We start from the raw sequence: 19,734 nt of genomic DNA on the forward strand, positions 1-19,734 counted from the left end.
AGTAATATACAGTAAAGGTTGGAGGCCTAAAGGACTGTGGAAGGCTTTAGATACTGGGAGCTCTTTGAGAGTAAGGCCTGTGTTATTTGTATAGTCAGCACTTAGCATGGTGTTTTGTATATAGGATGACATTTAAGAAATCATTTAATGAATGTTTTATTCTTTCATTTATTTTTTATTCATATATTTACTCATTTAGTCATATATTCATCCTAACTCCAGGAATTTTATGTTTGAGCCATACTTCCTTCACATCTCCACCCTTTGAAATCCTCCTCTGACAAAACCCAGCTAGATGCCATCTCCTCTTCCAAAAAGTGTCTTGGCAGATGGGCTAAATCAGGTTGAGGATAACCAACAGACCTCAAACTTGTTGGTGAGTTAGGGGGATGTCTACCCTATGCATATAAAAGCTTTCCCTAATAGAATGGACAGATGAGTCCAATGGTCAAAAGCAGGCACTGTGGAACACTTAGGGATTGGTCAGAGATTGACCAATGACCAAAGGTCATTCACTGCACCCTGGACCATCACCAACTGCCTTGACTTTTGTCTGGCCACTGTATTTTGATTGACTTTAACTGTGGAAGAGAGGGTGAGTTGACTTTGCAAATCTGCTTCACATAAATCCAATTCATGGGGAAATCAAGACATTACCATATCAAAGGTTCTCTTTAAAAATGAAGAATTAACAATATTCCTTCCAATTGAAAGTGACTTTTCTCAATTTCTTTTCTAGTCCTTTCTTTTGCCCTTATTATTAAGTATCTTTTTTATATTGCATTTAGAGAGAGGGACTGAACCTGTGATTTTATTGTTGAAGGGAGCTCATGAAGGAACTTCATCTACTAATGCAGGTTGGAAATTTTTCTGCAACTTCAAAGGTCTTAAAGACTTGCCTAGAGAACAGAGAGGTTAAGTGATTTTCTCTGAGCTACACAGCCAGCAGTTGATATCAGAGGCAGGCCTTGAACTCAGGCAAATTCTGTAGCTACAATGCAGACTATTTCTCATTTTTGTTGTTTAGTCTTTTTCAGTTGTGTACATCTCTTTACAACCCCATTTAAGATTTTCTTAGTAAAGATACTATAGTGATTTTTATTTTCCAATGAATAAACTGAGGCAAACAGGGCTAAGTGATTTGCTCAGGGTCACGTAGCTAGTGTATCTGAGGCTGTATTTGAACTCAGGAAGACGATTCTTTCTGACTCCAGGCCTGGCACTCTGTGTCTTATGGAGCCATCTAGTTGTCCACTGCCTCTCATACTTGCATAGACATCTCCCACTCCATCATTAGATTGTAAACTCCTTGAAGGCAGGGCCTATTATTTTCCATTTTTGTATCTCAGATGCCTAGCTTAGTGTTTTTTTCACTTTAGAAGCATTTCACAAATGTCTGTTGAATAACAATACTCTCACCTAGTAAGGGTTGGACTCAAGATAGCCCATAATTACCTTCTCCCCACACCCCCTACCCGGCCAAAAGTTTCTGCTATGGATGACTTAGCAAGATGGCCCCAGCTGTTTAGAAGGCTTGTGAACTCACCTACCTGGTTTTGGTCACTGCAATGTGATGGCCAAGGAAAGCATCTCCTGAAGTTGGGGAAGAGTGGCTTTTGGTGACACATGAGGTCAATGGGTCAGAAGTCTGGTTGGAGTCATGCACTAACTATTGATGGGCTAGGACTCCTGGATCTATGGGGTTCTTTGGTAGCTGCATGGACCCCTTCTCAGAAAGTATTTAAATGCCCAAAGTAAAATACATTGGATTATAAAAGAAACCAACTATGTTGAAACAGTTATGAAAAAAAAGTTCATAGAACACAGGTCAAGAACCTCTTAGCTAGACCAATTAGTGCTGGGCAACTGAAATCTGTGCTTAATTAAAGAGCCAAGGGAGGTAGAGACTGAGGGGCTCATCTGTGGCTAGTCTCAGATTATCTATGATCTTTGGACAAATCATCTTCTAATCCCAAATTGTAGCAGGCCATTGTGCATTGTTTGAGTGTTTCCCAATGCTACAGGAAAGACTAGTTATTTTAGACAGCCAGGTGGCTCAGTGGATGGACCTGGAATCAGAAAGATCTGAGTTCAAATGTGACTTCATACATTTAATAAGCATTTGACCCTGAAAAGGTCATTTGACCTCTGTCTGCCTCAGATTCTTCATCTGTAAAATGGGGATAAAATAATAACAATATAATAATAATAAACAAATAAATAATCTACCTCCCCAGGGGTGTTGTGAGGACAAAATGAGATATTTGTAAAGTGCTTTATAAACCTGAACACACTAGCTGTTATTATCATTAAATTCCTGAATAGATAATAGCAGTGCTTATTTGCTTTCTATCTATTATTTCCCCCAACTCCAACTTCTCATTTTACCAGAGAGTTGAGATGATTTAGTCAAGATTTTACTTGAACAGTAGCAGGGTTTAGATTTGAACCTGGGGCCTTTGTCTCCAAATTTTCCTCTTCTGCATACTCTCTCCCCATCCCTAGAATTTCAATGACCTACTGTTGGTCTTGACCTCTGAACCATTTAGGGTTTATCACTGTAAATTCACCAAAACTCAAATTAGGGGAAAAGGTTGCATTTTTTAAAGTTTATTAATCAGTAGTTAAAAAAATACCATTTCCATACAAGATTACACAAAACTAGCACAAAGAGCATATTATTTATTCTTAAAGCATTAATATTAGACTAAGGTTATATTCATATTTATTTGAATAGACAAGAAGAGGATATTCATCTCCCCCTTCTATAGAGTAAACAGAGTTTTTAAAATGCTTCTCTCATCATTTAGGAAACATGTGCTGCCTATGGTCTTGAGCACAGTGAAGAACAACAGGGAACAAAGGTCAGGGTGACATGTTGATATGCAATGAATCAGAGTAATTCATGTGCCTACCCTCAATGGCAGGTAAATTCACCTACAGGTCTCCCAGGTGGTGCCACAGAGAATTGCTCAAGACACATGAGAAAAGAACAGGAGCATTTGTGTTCCTTTTTTCAGGAATCATCAGTGTACTGAGGAAAGGAAAGGCCACCTGAGCATAGAAGTGAGCCCTATGTGAAAAGGATAATCCAATGTAGGTACTTTCTCATGAAATATTTGTGGTCTTTTGGGGGACAGTAGGGAAGGGAGAGAGGATTTTGAGGAACATAAAGATAAGGAGAGTATTCTACTTTTGGTATGCTCCTTGTCCCCCAACCATTTAGGTTACAAAACTAGAAGAAATAAAAGTCTGGTTATCTACTGTGGACTCTAAAATTCATAGCAGATAACAAAGCTCAGTTCTTCTTCTCCAGGTTTTATGTTTCCCCAAGAGCAATTTGGGAAAAATTTTAGTACAGTTTCCTCATTTTACAGATGAGGAAACTGCAGCCTAGAGATGCTAAGAAACTTGTTCAAGGAATACTCTTATGTTCTTAAGAAATGACAAGGGGGATAGTTACTGAAAAAATTGGAAGACATAGGAAATGAGTTAAAGTGATCAGAACCAGAACACTGTACACAGTAACCGTAATGTTGTAATGAAGATCAATTGTGAAAGATTTAGCTACACTGATGAGTATAATGATGCACAAATGATTCCAAAGAACTCACTATAAAAAAATTCTATCCATCTCCACAGAGAACTTTGGGTGTAGAATGAAACACATTTTTTTTTTTTTTACTTTTTCTTTCCAATATGGCTAAAATGGCTAATATGGAAATGGGTTTTACATGACTTTACATGTATAATAGGTATCATATTGTTTGATTTCTCAATGGGTAGGAAAAGGGATGGAGGAAGGGATAGAAAATAAATGTTAACACAATAAGAACTTAAAAAATAGAAAAAGTCAAAAAAGAAAAATTGTTGGTATTAAAAATGAAAATTCATGATAAGTGAAAAAGGAAATGAAATGTTAAAAAAAGAAATTAAAAAAGAAATGAACTTGGCCAAAGTTACATAGGTAGTTATATAGGTAGCAGGAGTTGAATCAGGTTCTCAGATGAGAGCCAGAATTCTTTTCACTGCATCTATCATGCTGCCTCCTAATAGCTATTGTTTCCCCTAAGATGTAGGCTGCCTTTGTCTTTTGCTGTTAGATAACCATCTCAATAGAAGTGAAGAAACTATAACTGATAAGTTAAGAAACATCAAACTAAACCAAAGGTTTCCCATGTTAAATAGTGAATGCCATTTAGAGAGCAGGCAAGGTGACTTGGTGAGACTTGAGAGAAACAAAAAGCAGATGACTAACTTTGAAACAAAATATTTAGCTGGGGGCCCTTGCTTGGGGTGGGGGTAGGGGGCAGTGCATGGAATTGAGTGAAATTTAGGCACGTGTTTTTTAAATCTATTGTTTTATTTCTTGAGTGGCTAGATGGCAGTGGGGGGCACATGGGGGCGGGTAGCCTAAATAGTAGGAATGTAACCCCTTGGGACTTTTACTTTGGAAAAATTTGTACTTTTTTCTAAACTCAAAGCAACATAAGTATGTGCCACCAATTCCTTAGCAACTATTTCTGTATAGTGGCTGGAGTTAAAAATATTTTTTAAAAAATTTAAAAATCAGACAAGAAGGGCAGTTTTGAATATAAAGATTTATTGTATACTTGAAATGGTAATTAGTATGAAATGGAGATGGTTTCATATGAAGTCCTATTTTTTATTCTTATAGAAATACTGTTTTTCGGGGGGGGGGAATTTCAAGTTCAGAATCTTAAAAATTTCAATGTAAAGGGGAAAAACCATTTCCATTAAGTAGCCAAGGAGGGTATTGAACTAGAATATAGGTAGAGCTTTTCAGGTCCTTATCAGAAATCCCTCTTTATGCATCAAGCTCTGTCAACTCTATAAAGGCTGCCACGTTCCTGTTTCACTGGCAGCTGTGGACTTGGAGAAAACAGTAGATGAAATCAAGAAAGGGGCACTGAATCTGAGAGTCTGAAGGGCCTTCACAGCCATGTAACCAACTCATAACTGAAAGGAAGCCCTATGACATAATCTGTACTAGATAAATAGCAATCCAGCCTCTTTCTGAAGACCTCCGAAGAGGAAGAACCTGTCACCACTCCAGGCAGTCAATTACACTTTTTGACTGTTCTAATTTTTAGGCCATCTTTCCCAGCAGCAAGTCTGAATTTGTCTTTTGCCAACTTTTAACATTGCTTCTTGTTCAGCTGTCCTGGACCAAGCAGGACAAGTCTGTATATGACAGCTCATCAAGATTTTTAGGTGCTGGAAACAGGTCTGTTTTTACCTCTCTAATTTATATCTCAGCTAGAGACTGAATAACTGAACCAAAGCTATGCTCCAACTTCCTTACTGAATGCAAAAGAATCTGAACTCTGGGTTAGTTATCATTGTTGGCTCCCAGATGCTAAGATGAGAAACTCTCCTCTTTCCTATGAACTTTTTGTTCTTCACTCTTCTTGTTCTATCAACCTCTCAACAGGAACAATTTCCTGTTAGGCTACTGGAAAAATGCACGAGTGTCTTTTGTTTGCTATTCGTAAGGGTAATGCAGAAGAACCAAAGAGCACACACAGAGATAAAACATGGTGCTTCAGTTCTTGGTGCAACCTTGAATCTGGAATCCCTGGGTCTCTGTAGCCTCATCTTCACTCCAACCAGTCTCTGTGCTCACCCATATTTGCACCTGCAACTTCTCCCTTCCATCTCTTACTCAGAGAACTTCTGGAAAGTCACTAAGTCATTAAGTCACTATCCTGTGGCAAAGACTCACTGTTTTTGTCAATCTCTGATCTTCTCTTTTCTGGCCACTATTCCTGTAGATGTTATCTTCTCCATTAGAGAAACCTCCTTAAATTGGTCAACCAGTATTTATTAAGGTCTTACCAAGTACTAGAGATTGTGCTAAATGCTGGGCATACAATGAAAAGCTTCATCCCTCCCCCCAAAAACCCAAACCCAAACCCCAAGAAAAAATCTTTCTTAATTTTGTATTTTTATCCTAACACTGAGCACACTGTTAAGCGTATATTCAAACTGTTTTTAGTTGGGATGACTCCTTGTGATCCCAGTTGGGTTTTTCTTGGCAAAGATGCTAGAGATTTTGCAATTTCATCTCCAGATGAAACTGAGGAAAACAGGGTTAAATGATTTGCCCAGGGTCAGATGGTTAGTGTCTAAAGTCAGATTCGAATTCATAAAAATGAGTCTTCCTGACTCCAGCCCTGGCTGTGCCATCTAGCTACCTTTATAAGTGCCTAATAAATGCTTTTCATTCATTTTTATCTTGCATTGGGCTATCACTCATCTATCAATGGTCCAGAAAATGTAACAATTATTTTTGTACAAAATACAAAAAAATTCAGCCCTGAGATAACCTGCAAATTAAATTATTTTTTCATCAACATGAAATGGAGATCCTTTGAAGAAATGATTTGTCCACTGTCACTAGATAGTTAAGGTCTTTTCAGAAATTCTAGGATTCAAACCTTGTTTCCTCTGATCTCAAATCCAGTGTGAAGTTCAATTTACTATGTTGTTTTTACACATATAACATATACAACACATACACAATCTCTGAATATAAAGTTTATATATGTCAAAATTTTTCAAGAATATATGAAAAAAGTGTTTATATATGACAATCAATTGAACAGTTAGAGAACAAAAATCAATCTAGAGAATCCAGCAGACTTTAGAAAAAGCTTTTGAAGAATTATTTAATGCCCTCCCCTCCCTGTCCCATTTTGTTCTTAAGTACAACACCGCTGTGATATAAGAACTGGGCCAATGCTCCCATAGTAATGGGGGGGGCAAATACCCTTTGCTCTGATTTTAGTACTGGGCTTACAAATGCTAACCTAAATTATGTTTTAGAAGTTCATTAGCTGAAACAATTTGCATTGTTAGACATTTAATTCCCTTTAAAATAAATAGAATTTAGAAACTAGAGAATATGGGGATTGAGATACAGAAAAACAACAAACAAAAACCAAAACCTTTCCAAATAGAAAAAGGGACAAATAAGTGACAAGATGCTTTTCTGGAAAAGTCATGGAAAACATATGACTTTTGGAGTTTTGACTAGATAGACTTTTCACTCTTTGCTGTGTGTGTGTGTGTGTGTGTGTGTGTGTGTGTGTGTGTGTGAGAGAGAGAATTGTGATTGCCCAGGGTTACACAGCTAGTAAATGGCAAGTGTCCGAGGCTGAATTTGAACCCAGATCCTTGACTCCAGGGCTGGTGCTCTGTTCCCTGTACCCCATCTTCATCTAATTAAAAAAATCAGACTGGAGATTTCCACATGCTGATGCCCAAGCAGATCTAATGATTATCCTCATGAAACAAGAATTTGGACAAAAGGTCCAGAGAGAACAGGGCTACTACAAGGAACATTAGAAGGGGACAAATAGTCAATTTTGGGGTAAATGCAACCCTAAAAATGGTAATATCATCTGAATTAAGGCACTGATACATATAATGTCTGACTTTAAAAAAAGAGCAGTTAATGAACTACCTTTGAAACATAGCTTTTATTCTACCACCACTCTACCTCTTTTGCTGGAATTCATAAAGATCCGTCATTTTTATCAGATAAGGTGGGAACTTAGCTAATAATCTGAGAACTTGGAATTTCTAAGTTATCATAATGTTATATATTATCATTGTGACATTACAGAGAATAACTTCTTCCACTGATGGTCATCTAAGGAAAACAGACTGCTTCATATGACTGAACATATAAATAAGGAAAGTAATCATGAGAACTCAAAGGTGTCTCAAAATGGTGGCAGGTTCATTTTAAACTGGTACTGGTCCAGTAAGTATTCCATTTGGAGTAACCAATTGGCTGTTTAATACAACTTATGCTAATATTCTTGCTTATGGTTAGAGAAATGTTCCTCTTAGTTTTTCTAATTGAGTACAGGTTTGGTGGAGAGGTAAAAATGGTTTCTATCAACTTTAGGATCTGCTGTTTCAGATTGCGTTCATTTAGGCAAGGGTGTGTGCTCAAGTCTTTAGGCCTAGAGCCTTCAGGCTGACTACACAGCATTAAGAAAACTCATTTTAAAATCTAGGTTTTAAGGATTCAAGAAGTAGTTTTCTTCTAGTAAGTAGGTAGTTTGGCAATTGTGGAGTCAATCCCTGGTTTCTTCCTAAAGATGGCAGAAGCCATAGAAATAGCATCATGCCTCTCTCTCTGACCTGTAAGGATAAAAGTAGCTATATAAGTCATTGACTGATGCTAAACAGACCTGGGCATGTGCAGAAGGCCTGGTGTAGATGATGTTTTTAGTGGTGCAAGTAGAAAGCAATGCATAGCTGAAAGCCCAATTTCAAATTGTGGTTCCAGTAGGTTTCTGAATAACTTGTTGGACAATTTTATTCCCTTCTCATTTTTTCTCCCATACCTCTTTCTTACCCCTGACTTAGAAGAGAACCTTTTGAATTCTAGAGCTGGAAGGAAACTGAAAAGACCATCTAGTTCAACCTTCTTAAGGTCCAGGAAAATGAAGTAATTTGCTCCAAGTCACATAGTGAGAGAATGGCAAATTGAGGACTAGATCCTAGATCCCAGGTCTCCAGATTCCCAGTCCAGAGATCTTTCTACTGTATCCCATAGCCTCATTTTACTTCTTGTCCTTAATCTATATTTGACAGAGATTTCCTGTGAGAGGGGGGTACGAGGTGAGGGGGTAGGCTGCTGGGTAATTCATAACCATCTAATTTAATTTTGATGAGATGTTTGGCCAGAGCAAATTCTTCCTCATCCAACATGCCATCATTGTCGCAGTCTGCGAGTTTCCAGATCTTGCCCAAGACGCTATTGGGCAGCTTGGAGGTCACCATTTCCTTCTTAGCATTGACACCAGATATTTTGCCATTGACGGGTGACAGGGTATAGAAGAGCTCATCATAGGCTGGTTTATCTTTGGCTACGACCCACTCCTCCTCATCAGCTCCTTCTTTGGCTCCTTCTCCATAGCCTTGGTTGAAGGGTCCCTCTGTAGTCCCATCGAAAGCCCCACCATGCACCATCTGTGTGGGCATGTTGAGTTCTTCTTGGCTGATGAGGTTCATCAAAGAGGAGATCTTATTTGTCAGCATGTTGTCCACAGCTTCAATCAGTTTTGGTTTTAGGGAGTGGAACTTCGTAAAGTCATAGTTTTCCAACTGCTCCTGTCAAATGACAAATAGAAGAGACATTTAAACATTCTCCGAAGGTCAAATTATAGAATTACTTTTCTTTTTAATGACCAGCCAGGGAAATGACTTTTCTTTTAAAGTCATTTTCAAGTACTTAAACCTGGTTGCAAGCTTGTTTTCTAGAGTCTTCTCCCTGGTGGGGATTACAAGTCTGCCCTTTCCACCCACATGAATGATTTTCAAACACAGAGCACATTTGTTTTTAAATGAACAAAACTAAAGCTGCTTGAGACATTTTAATTTTATTTTTAATAGAGGCAGTTCTTTCTGCATGTTTGAGCAATAATAACACCTAAATTTATAAAATTATATATATATGTATATGTATATACATATATAATATTTTAAAGCACCATCACATTTTCCAATTTAGACATCATAACAATTCTGGGAGGGAGAAAGAGGAAGTATTATTATTATCGTTATTTTTGTGGATGAAGGAATCAAGGCCCAAGGTTGACTGCCCTAAGGCCATTGCCTAGAAAATCAGTTGGTCAAATCAGTCCTAGAATTCAGGTTTCTCCACCTGAGAATCTGGATATTCTTCTATATCACATTGTAAAAGGGTTAAGTCAGAGTCACTGTAGTTAGGTGGATTCAATTCTATTTTGGGTAAAATTATTCTAAGAGAAAAGAACTGTTCACATTATTTTTTTCCCTAGCTTAAAAAAACAAACAGCAATTTTAGATGCCTTCTAATTTTCTTAAAATTATTTTCATCTATATATTTTGCTTTTCCATCATCTTCTTTCCAGATACTTCCTTTTCCCTACTCAGCAAGTTATTCCTTGTAACAATTAAACAAGAAAGGGGGAAAGTCAGTTAGGCAAAACTAACTACCACATTAATTGAGAATTTGATATCCATGGTCCTCCTCCACACAGAGGGGGAAGGAGGAAAAATCTCACATACTTTTACAATTACATCAATGCTTCCTTTCACAAGGTGAGCTAACAATGTCAGCTTCAATGTTTGACTAAGTTTTATAATCTGAAAGGGGCTATAAACTAGTAATTACACAAAGGGACTAGTTAGAAACCTTGATACCACATCAAAAAGGTATTTATGAAAGAGGCAAAGCTATTAAAATACCCAAGCCACCGAGCATCACATCTATTGAATCAGCTGTTGATCTATGGGAAGCAACGAAGTAAAAGCAGGAAATGAAATAGAATTATATGAATTTAATTTAATTAAAAACATAATTGGATCAGAATTTATGAAACCTCTCAATTTAAATAGTAAGTCTAGACAAAAGATCTAATTCTGGCTCCTAGTAAGGGGGACCTCCCCATCAAAGGAAAGAGGGTTTTGTCTTCCGAGTGGGTCAGTGTAGAGAGAGGCTAGAACTCTCCATGCTGAAAGACATACCAGACAACAATCTCTCTGAAAGTTCTTGAAGACTCTTACATAAGGGATTACATTTTGCTGAGGACATTTATTCTGCCCCATTTCTAAAGCCCTGAAGCTATAGGTCAATCCCTTCTGCCAATGATACCACGTAGTCAAGCAGACTAGAAAAAGACAAACAAGTTGTCCATGACATTTATTTCATTAATCAAGAAGCAAATTGAGGAGGAGGTGTAGAAGGAGAAGAGCCTACACAAAAATGCCAGGACTTTGGTGATCAACAATTTAAGATTCTTCTGGGGCGGATATACACACCTACCCTATCTTTTCAGAAACTGCTCTCAAGTCCTTTTTCCCAGGGATGCTAAGGGAACACAAAAGAATCCCTTCATATGGGGGAGCAGACAGACAGGTGGGGGCAGCAGGAGGAAGAGAGCCCAGGCTTGGGAGGAATACATATGGTGAGGGCAAATATGTGGACAGCTGGCAGGGGAGAAAGGTCAGCTATTTGCAATTAGAAGGCAGGAAGTTTCTGCAGTTCTTATGCTGGAGAATAGAAAGGAAATGAACCCTAGCTGCTCCATTGCCTGAGTCCTCATCTACAAGCCCACCAGGGCCCATGCCCCACAGCAGCTCCTAGGACTCAGCTCTATTTGGGCAGCCTCAGGGTTTTTCCTGAGCTTTACTTTTTTATACCAAATGCCTTCTGAGTATTTCAAACTAGATATCCCCCAGGCAGTGCAAACTCAATATATTCAAAATTAACTCATTATCCTTCTCTCTCCCAAATCTACTCTCTTCCAAACTGCCTAGCATCATTATCCTAATCTTTCAGGTTTGGAACCTCCACAGCATTCTGGACTATGTGCTCTTTTTTAAACCATGCAGGCAATCAACTTGCAAATCTTTCAAATTCCATAGAAACCTTCCAAATCCAAACCCCCTAGCTCCACTCATACAGCTACCACCTTAGCTCAGGTGCTTATCCATTACCACGTATCTGTATTATTGAACTCACCTGCTCTTGCCTTCCACTGTAGCCCCCACATTGCTGCCCAAGAGATTTTTCCTTCAGTGCAAATCTCTTCTTGAACAAGTCCAGGAGCTCCCTCCCTGTTGCCTTCAGGACACAACCCAAACCATTCTGTTTAGCTTTTAAAGTCCTTCACAAACCTATCTTTTTAAATTCCTTGGACACTGCAGATCCTCTAGAACTGTGTGACCCTTTGAACTAGTCATCATATATAATATTCCATCTCCCAACTCTACACCTTTGCACTGGTTGTCCCTCAGGCCTGGAATTCCTTTCTCCTCACCTCTACCTCACAAATTCCTTTCCTCCTTCAAGATGTGCCTCAAACAACACTACCTACCAGTTCCCTCCCTCCCAAATTACCTTGTACTGGATGATTTATTTATTTATTTTTCTTATATTTATTCTGTACATAAGTACATATAAACTTGTCTCCCCCATAAGAATGTAAACTCCTTGAAAGTAGGGCATATCTTATTCTCAGCACCTAGCATAATGCTTAGCAAAAGTAGGTGCTTAATAAATGCTTGCTGAGAACTCAAGTGAGTATATACTAGAGAATTTGTTAGATATGTGCCATCTTGTTCTGTTTGATGTCATAGAGAACAGATTTGTACAGTAGTAAAATTCCTGACCTTGGAAACAAATGTGTATGTGTGAGAGACAGACAGACAGACAGACACACACACACACACACACACTCACACCCCTTTGAACAAGTTCCTTATTGGGGCCTCACTTTCCTCATTCACAGAATGAGGGAGCTGCAAAGGATTTGTCCACATCTATGATCCTATAAACTATCAATCAAGTACCTACTATATTTGAGGCACTTCATCAGGTAGCAGGAAGACAATGAAAAAAATGAAACAGTCCCTGTCCTCAAGTGGCTTACAGTCTATTGTAAGCACACACACACACACACACACACACACACACACACATACTGAAAGTCAATATTCAGTCATTCATATGGGGAGGCATTGCTAGTTGCAAAGATTGAGACTATGCACATATAGACAATGATGACTGCTGTGTGATCCTGGATAAGTCACTTGACCCTGATTGCCTCCTCCCACCTTTCAAATAAGCAATGCCTGAATTAAGCTTCGAAGAAAATTAGGGATTCTAAGAGACTTAAGTGATACAGAAGTACATGAGAGGCAAGGTCTATGCAAAGACATGGGTTTAAGAGATGTGGCATCATATGTGAGGAATAGCAATAAGGCCATTTTTGGTCAGATTGCAAAAAAAAATATGGATGACATAAGTGACTAATAAGCCTAGAAAAGCAGGGTGGAACCAGCTGTGAAGGTATTTAAAAGGAAATAGAAAAGTCTCCCATTGAGGTAATGAAGAGCCAATGGATTTTCTAAGTGGAGAGTGATATGATATAACCTATTTATGCTTTAGGAAAATGATCTCCTTAAGAAGCAAAAGCCAACTTAAACTTTTTGCCTCAAGTTAATTTTTGTCATTTATCATTTACTAATCTAGAGGAAAGATAAGCTGCATGACCATTTGCACTCTCTGGGTAAGATGGGACCATGTGTCTCATCACAACCTTAGGGCAAGAAGACAGGTTCCCAAGTTAGTCTATGAACCAGCAATGTCCTTAGGATTCTTAGAGTCTAGCTGGACCAGACTGGCTCTCTAAAATTCCTTTCAGTACTGAAATCCTGAATCCTACATAATATCTATTTAGAGCAGCATTTCTTTTTTTTTAAAACTTATTTTTCAAAATCCCTTTCATCATTTCCAAATATATCCCTGCCCTTCCAAACATCTACCGTTTGAAACAAAGACTAAGAAAACAAAGAACAAGGAAAAAAGCATTTGAGCAAAATCAACCAGCCATTATGAGGTCTGACAATATATACAATTTTCTAGGTCTGACAATATGTGCAATTTTCCACACCCATAGTCTTCCAGAAATGTACTTTTGCAAAGAAATGAAGAAAGGTATATTTTCAACTCTATGGGAAAGGGTGGTAATAGGTTTAAGGAGGTGGCATAGGGGAGAAGCAGAACCTTTCAAACTTGCCTTAACATTCTAGATCAAAGATATGTTTGTGCTCCCCTCTGCTGGTGAAATTGTGCATCGACTTGCTTTTCAAAGCTCACTTAAAGCGACTCAAGGTCAAGTTTCCAGTCATCAGCCCCTTTATCAGTCACATATTTTCCTACATTATGCAGGACTGATACATACATGCAGTTAAACTAGCATAGGTTTGAAAAACAGTCTTATTTGCCCCTTGCTAGTAAGGTCATAAATTAAGTCATTTGTTAGCCTTAGACTACTGGACCAAGAGGCAAGAGCCTTTGATTTGGATCCTGAGGAATGCACTTTGGATCTGTCTGTTCCTTACTTTCTATTCAAAATGATGGGGATTGGTCTAAATGACCTCTAAAGTCTCTTCTAGGACTGAGTCTCTGATCCTTTGCAAATGTCTTAAAAATAGTGTTCAGGGGCAGCTAGGTGGCGTAGTGGATAAAGCATCGATCTTGGAGTCAGGAGTACCTGGGTTCAAATCTGGTCTCAGACACTTAATAATTACCTAGCTGTGTGGCCTTGGGCAAGCCACTTTTAATCCCATTTACCTTGCAAAAACCTAAAAAAAATAAAAAAAAAATAAAAAAAAAATAAAAATAGTGTTCAACTCTGCATACTTCTTCCTCTTTTTTCTATTTCTTCTTTTACTACTTCTACTACTACTACTACTACTACCACCACCACCACAACTTCTTTTTCTTTTAAAACAAGCAATGGGTTGCTGGGTAGAAGAAGAGGGGAGGAATATGTTTGGAAATGAAGATGAAACAAGCTATCAAAAATATGAAAAAAAGACAAATGTTCAAATCCTAATATTTCTCTCTCCTAAGCTTGCTTGAAAACTGCTATTGACCAGCTGATGTTGGTCATCCCTTGTTTTAGAGGAAAGGAAACGAGAACCTCATTTTCATAAAATATACTTAAAAAGGCTAAAAAACCTCCAAAATAAACATAATTCTCCCAAAATCTATAGCTGACTGACTATATAACCCTTAATCTTTTATGTGTCTCAGTTTCATCATATGTAAAATAAAAGATCTGGACTCAAGAACCTCTAAGTTTCCTTTTAGTTATTATTAAATTAAATATTATTATTAAAGAGTCCTTTAAGTGCCCTATGTTTGAAACTTAAAAAACATTTCATACAAATGTAAGTATCATCCTCCTGAAAATTCTCATTACAGAGAATATAGGGATATGGATGCTCTCCCTTGTCAGTTCTCCTCAGGGCAGTATCTTGCTCCCTCTCTTCTAGGAGAGGTCAGCTTTCTCCTTTTCTCTGATACAACATTAGGAAACACCAGAACGTCCCCCAGACTCTTCAAATCCAAGCCAGGTCTGATAAACAGAACTCTGTTCCAAAAAGTTCTAATAAGAAATGTTAAGTTAGCAACTACCAAATAAAAACGTTTCAAATTACTAAGGAGAGCAATGCAAGCCAAAACAGCTATGAGGTTTCATCTCACACCTGTCAAATTGGCAATGATAAAGGTGGATGTAGCCGTGACTTCTGGCACCAGGTGGTGCCATAGGGTCATATTACTACTAAGTGCCTGAGGCTGATCTGAACTCAGAAGCTTACTGGGCCTGGTGCTCCATCTACTTCCACACCTAGCTAGCTGACCCGAGGTGATGATTTCAGTGAAAATGAAAATCAGATATCTGAGCTCTGTAGAACAAATAATAAAAATATTACCTCAGGGTAAAAAGATGTGTGTGTGGAGTCAAGGAAGGTGTATATGTGAAGCTATAGGTATAGAGTGTTGCAAACCCTGTGAAATAGTTATTTTATCTCCTTTTTTGTTACAGGAAGGATTTGGTTGTGCACATGTAGATGAAGCAACAACATAATTTTTAAGAGCTTTGCTCCTAGAGAATCAGCTTTTCCTATTTAGCAGAGGCATCAGCAAGGGGGCCTGAAGCAGATCCCCTGTTAAGGTCTTTTGATATAGTTTCATGGTAGTTTTGTTAAGGTGCTTAGTTTATACTGGATAGCCTTTCCTTCAGCCCTATCAACATTTTGTTATCATTAGAGTGGTAAATATGACACTTAATAGCTTTGAGCCAGTAGTCTCTTCACTAAGTCTCAAATCTTCATCTGAGCACTAACTATCTCAACTTGATGTGAAGAAAGGACCTTGTGAACCAAAAAAGCACCATTCAAATGGTAGATGAAAGAATTATAGATCTACTTCTGGAAGGGAGTGTAGAGGTCAGAGTCCCACTCCCTTCATAGATGAGAACAGGACTAGGATTCAGACTTCACCTCTGACATTGCTTCTGTGACCTTGGGCAAGTCACAAGCCTCCTGGGCCCCATTTTCCTCATTTGTAAAATGATAAAGCTAGACTAGATTGTTTCTAAGATTCCTTCTGGTTCTGGATTTATGATCCTATGGCTGAAGTCCAGAGAGGTTAAATAACTTTAGTAGTAGTAGTAGTAGGTGGTGGTATGCAAAAAACCAAACCAAACCAAACCAAACCCCAAATCATTCCTTGTATATATGTGTATATGTGGGAGGGGAAGGGGAAGAATAGCCATATCATTCCTACACAATCCTTTTAAATTTAAGTAAGAAAAATAATTTTTGCCATGAGTATCTAAAGAATGCAAACACCCAAGCTGGAGGTTGTTTTTTGAAGTACAAAACATAGCAAAAGACATGTGAAGTAGATTCAAGGCAAGTCTTCTATTAAGAAAAGTATTCAGATACTATCTGGTGCAGTAGATAGGAGTGTCTGGAGTCAGAAAGACTCATCTTTCTGAGTTCAACTCTGACCTCCGAAATGTACTCTGTGACCCTGGGCAAATCTTATTTAACTCTGTTTACTTTAGTTCCCTCATCTATAAAATGAGCTGGGGAAGGAAATGTCAAACCACTTTAGTATCTTTGCCAAGAAAATGCCAAATGGGATCATGAAGAGTCAGACATGATTGAATAGCAACAAAAACCTCAGATAATGACATTTTCATAATGGAAGAATTTCTTTATGTTACCAGTAGAAAGAGTGTCAAATTTGGAGTCAGATTATCTTACTTTGAATCCTAGCCCTATCATTCCCTATCTGGACCTCATTTGTCTCATCTATAAAATTAAAGGGGCTGAACTAGATGGCATTAGAGATCCCTTCAGCTCTAATTCTGAGAGATGGTCCTCAAATGAGCCATTCTCTTGCCCAAAGATAACAATTTTTTATTACTTATGAGATTAATACATGAATTGAGCTTTGAAGGGAACTAGGTAAAACTAAGAGGCAGAGTTGGAGGAGGAGTGTATCTTTGAATGAAAGAATTAAATAATCAAATCACATAAAACAAGACAACCTAATGGGGTGGGGAGATCCTTATCAGAAGATCTGAGTCTAAGTCTCAGCTTTACCATTCATTAGCCATCTCAAATTTGGATTTAGCACATTGTTTGCTGCTGTTGTTGAGTCATTTCAGTTGTGTCCAACTTTTTGTAATCCCATTTTTCAGGTTTACTAGAGTGGTTTGTCATTTCCTTCTTTAGCTCAATTTACAGATGAGAAAACTGAGGCAAATGGAATTAAGTTACTAGCCTAGGGACACAGAGCCAGAGTCTGAGACCAAATTTGAATTCAAGTCTTCTGACTTGTCATGGCGCTCTATCCACTATGCCACCTACCTGCCTGATTTAGCAGTTACTTAACTCAATTTCTTCTCTAGAAAAAACTAGGATGATACTGCTTTCTAGCAGAGTGATTATGAAGGTCAAACTTACTCATGTTTAATTGAGATATATAAACAGTGCCTATTATTGTGACTTTTGTATTGAACTTGAACTCAAAACCTGATCCCAGTAGGTCAATGCCAGTTGGCAGAAGGGTCAGGCTGAATGAACTGTTGCACTATTTGGCATCTAGCCTCTGAGAATCTAAATAGTAAAAAGTCACCCATAGGGTGTGAGTCACAGTTAGCTACATGACTCCACATGCTATGATTCAGCTCCCTGAGTTAGAGGCCTGGAAGCCAATTACTGGAATGCAAGAGCATACAATGTTACCGGAACAGCTGTAGACATATAGCTTCCCATTTTTCCCATTCTTCCCCTTCAAGAAAGACCAGCAAGGCACCAGTTCAAAGTCAAGACAAGGTCCTCTGACAGAGCTCAATAGCACTGCCCATCTGCCTTTTCTTATAGTGTGGCAGATAGTCACAGTGTGGACAATTCAGAAACCTCATTCATTTTTGCTGCTTCTGCACTATCTAAAGTTAGCATAGGCTGGTTTAAAGAACCTGGTAGTTGGTTTAAAGAATTTTTTACATTTTTTAATGTAAGTTTTTACATTATTTGCCAGGACAGATAATTCATCACGCTTTTCTTGGTCCTAATGTGGATTTCATGCATAGTTAACAAATAGCCATCAGACAAAGATAAGCCACCTTCCCTCTACAATACCTGCATCAATTTAACCTCAGGGAAATCGCCTGCTGAAATCTGGTACTCCCTCTGTAGTTGGAGATAGATTTCTGGTAACCTACTGATAAGCTCTCTCTTCTTATTTTCTTTTCCAAATACTGCCGGCATTTCCTTCTTCAGATAGCTGATGATGTAAGCATGTACCTAAGATTAAAAAGATGGAAATTAAGTTGTACTGAGTTCACAGTTCTTTTCCATTACCTTTATCCATGAGATAAATTACAATTTATGATTCTTTAAGGGGGAGGGAAGAGTAGAAATGTTATTTTATTGATGTAAGGGATTCCCACCCACCATCAATGCAGACTGGCAATTCACCTGTGGTTTACTGTTCTAGAGATCCTAGGATCCTAGGATGTACAATCCTGCAATCCTAGAGATGCTAAAACAGAGGGGCTCTGGGAGAAGTTATGTGATTTGCCCCTGGTCACACTCAGTATGTGCCAGAAACTGGACTTAAACCCAGGCCTTGACTGTAAAGCCAGTACTCACTCCTCTATACTTTTTTCTGCTGTCTATAAATCATCATAAATGAACATTACCGGTGCTACTTTTCTTGGACCTCTGCCTTACAGGTCTCCTTAAAAACTGTTTCTCAATGATAACTCTCTGTCCTTTCTTCTAGCCCACCCCTCAAATAAGATCAACCTTTAAAATTAAAAATTTTGATTAGTTAGTCCTGCTGAAATAGAATATTAAATATTGAATATTAAAGGAGAGAGTCTAGCTTTTGATTTGAAAGGTTTTTTTTTTTTGGTTAGGAACTTTCCAGGCACCATGCAGAGTACTAGGGATACAGAAAGAGGAAAAAGATTGTCTTCAAGAAGCTCACAATCTAATGGGGGAAGACAACAGTCTATAGACTTTAAATGATGTCCTTCCATTTGGTCAAACCATTCATGACTGCTAAGGAGGAAACAGTCTCCCAGTGAGGTCTCTCAGACCACCTTTCTGCTCTAGGAACCCTCCTATTGGCTTTTCAACTCTCCTTTATCATCAAGTCTTGTCCAGGCAGAAACAGAATCTCAGGATGAGGAAGGGGCTGGGGAAACAAGCCCTATTCTCTTAATAGCAAAGACTTTGGAGAGTACACTACACTATTGACCTAGAGGAGGTATGACATAAAGCAGGTCACCCCAGAACCTGTCTGAAGGGGTTTCTTCTTGAAGCACCAGAAGAAAAGGCTGCATTGCAAAGTAGGATAACTTCCCATCACTGAATATTTTCATGTGAGTTTGAGGCAGATAAATGGATGACTACTTATTCAGGATGTTACAGAGTGAAGTTCCCCATTATTAAATAGTTGGATTAGATGACCCTTAAATTCCTAAGATTGTGAGAGCCTTACAAGAACACCATTTTGCCAAGTAACATAAAAGACCTTCATCACCCTCAAGGTCATTGTTAAAGTGAAGGTTCAGGATATTCTATTGTTCTCTAATCTAATACAATATAAGTGTATTTATTTGCATTTTTTATAGTTATTTATCAACTGAGATAATTTTGTAAAGTATTTAGCACAGGGCCTCTCTAAGTCACTTATCAACACTCTAAGCCACATGTTGACAAACTGATGGGTTGGAGTGTAACTCCAATCTGGCTAGTGCCAGAGAAAATGAAATATAACTTGTTTTAGATTCATTTAAACATATGATAAAGATTTCTTGAGTACCCATT

General features: G+C 38.2%; 1 protein-coding gene across 1 annotated transcript in view; it reads right to left on the minus strand.

The window, feature by feature from the left end:
• Positions 1–2,581: 2,581 nt before the first annotated feature.
• Positions 2,582–19,734, minus strand: part of EHD4 (EH domain containing 4) — a 107,301-nt gene continuing 90,148 nt past the window's right edge. Inside the window, exons 5-6 of the mRNA XM_074235166.1 lie at positions 18,037–18,201; positions 2,582–9,153 (exon numbers count right to left, since the gene is read on the minus strand). Coding sequence (XP_074091267.1) covers positions 8,617–9,153; positions 18,037–18,201 — 702 coding nt within the window. The 3' untranslated portion in view covers positions 2,582–8,616. The remainder of the gene's footprint in view (positions 9,154–18,036; positions 18,202–19,734) is intronic.

This window comes from Macrotis lagotis, chromosome 4, assembly GCF_037893015.1.
Source record: "Macrotis lagotis isolate mMagLag1 chromosome 4, bilby.v1.9.chrom.fasta, whole genome shotgun sequence".
Taxonomy (NCBI): domain Eukaryota; kingdom Metazoa; phylum Chordata; class Mammalia; order Peramelemorphia; family Peramelidae; genus Macrotis; species Macrotis lagotis.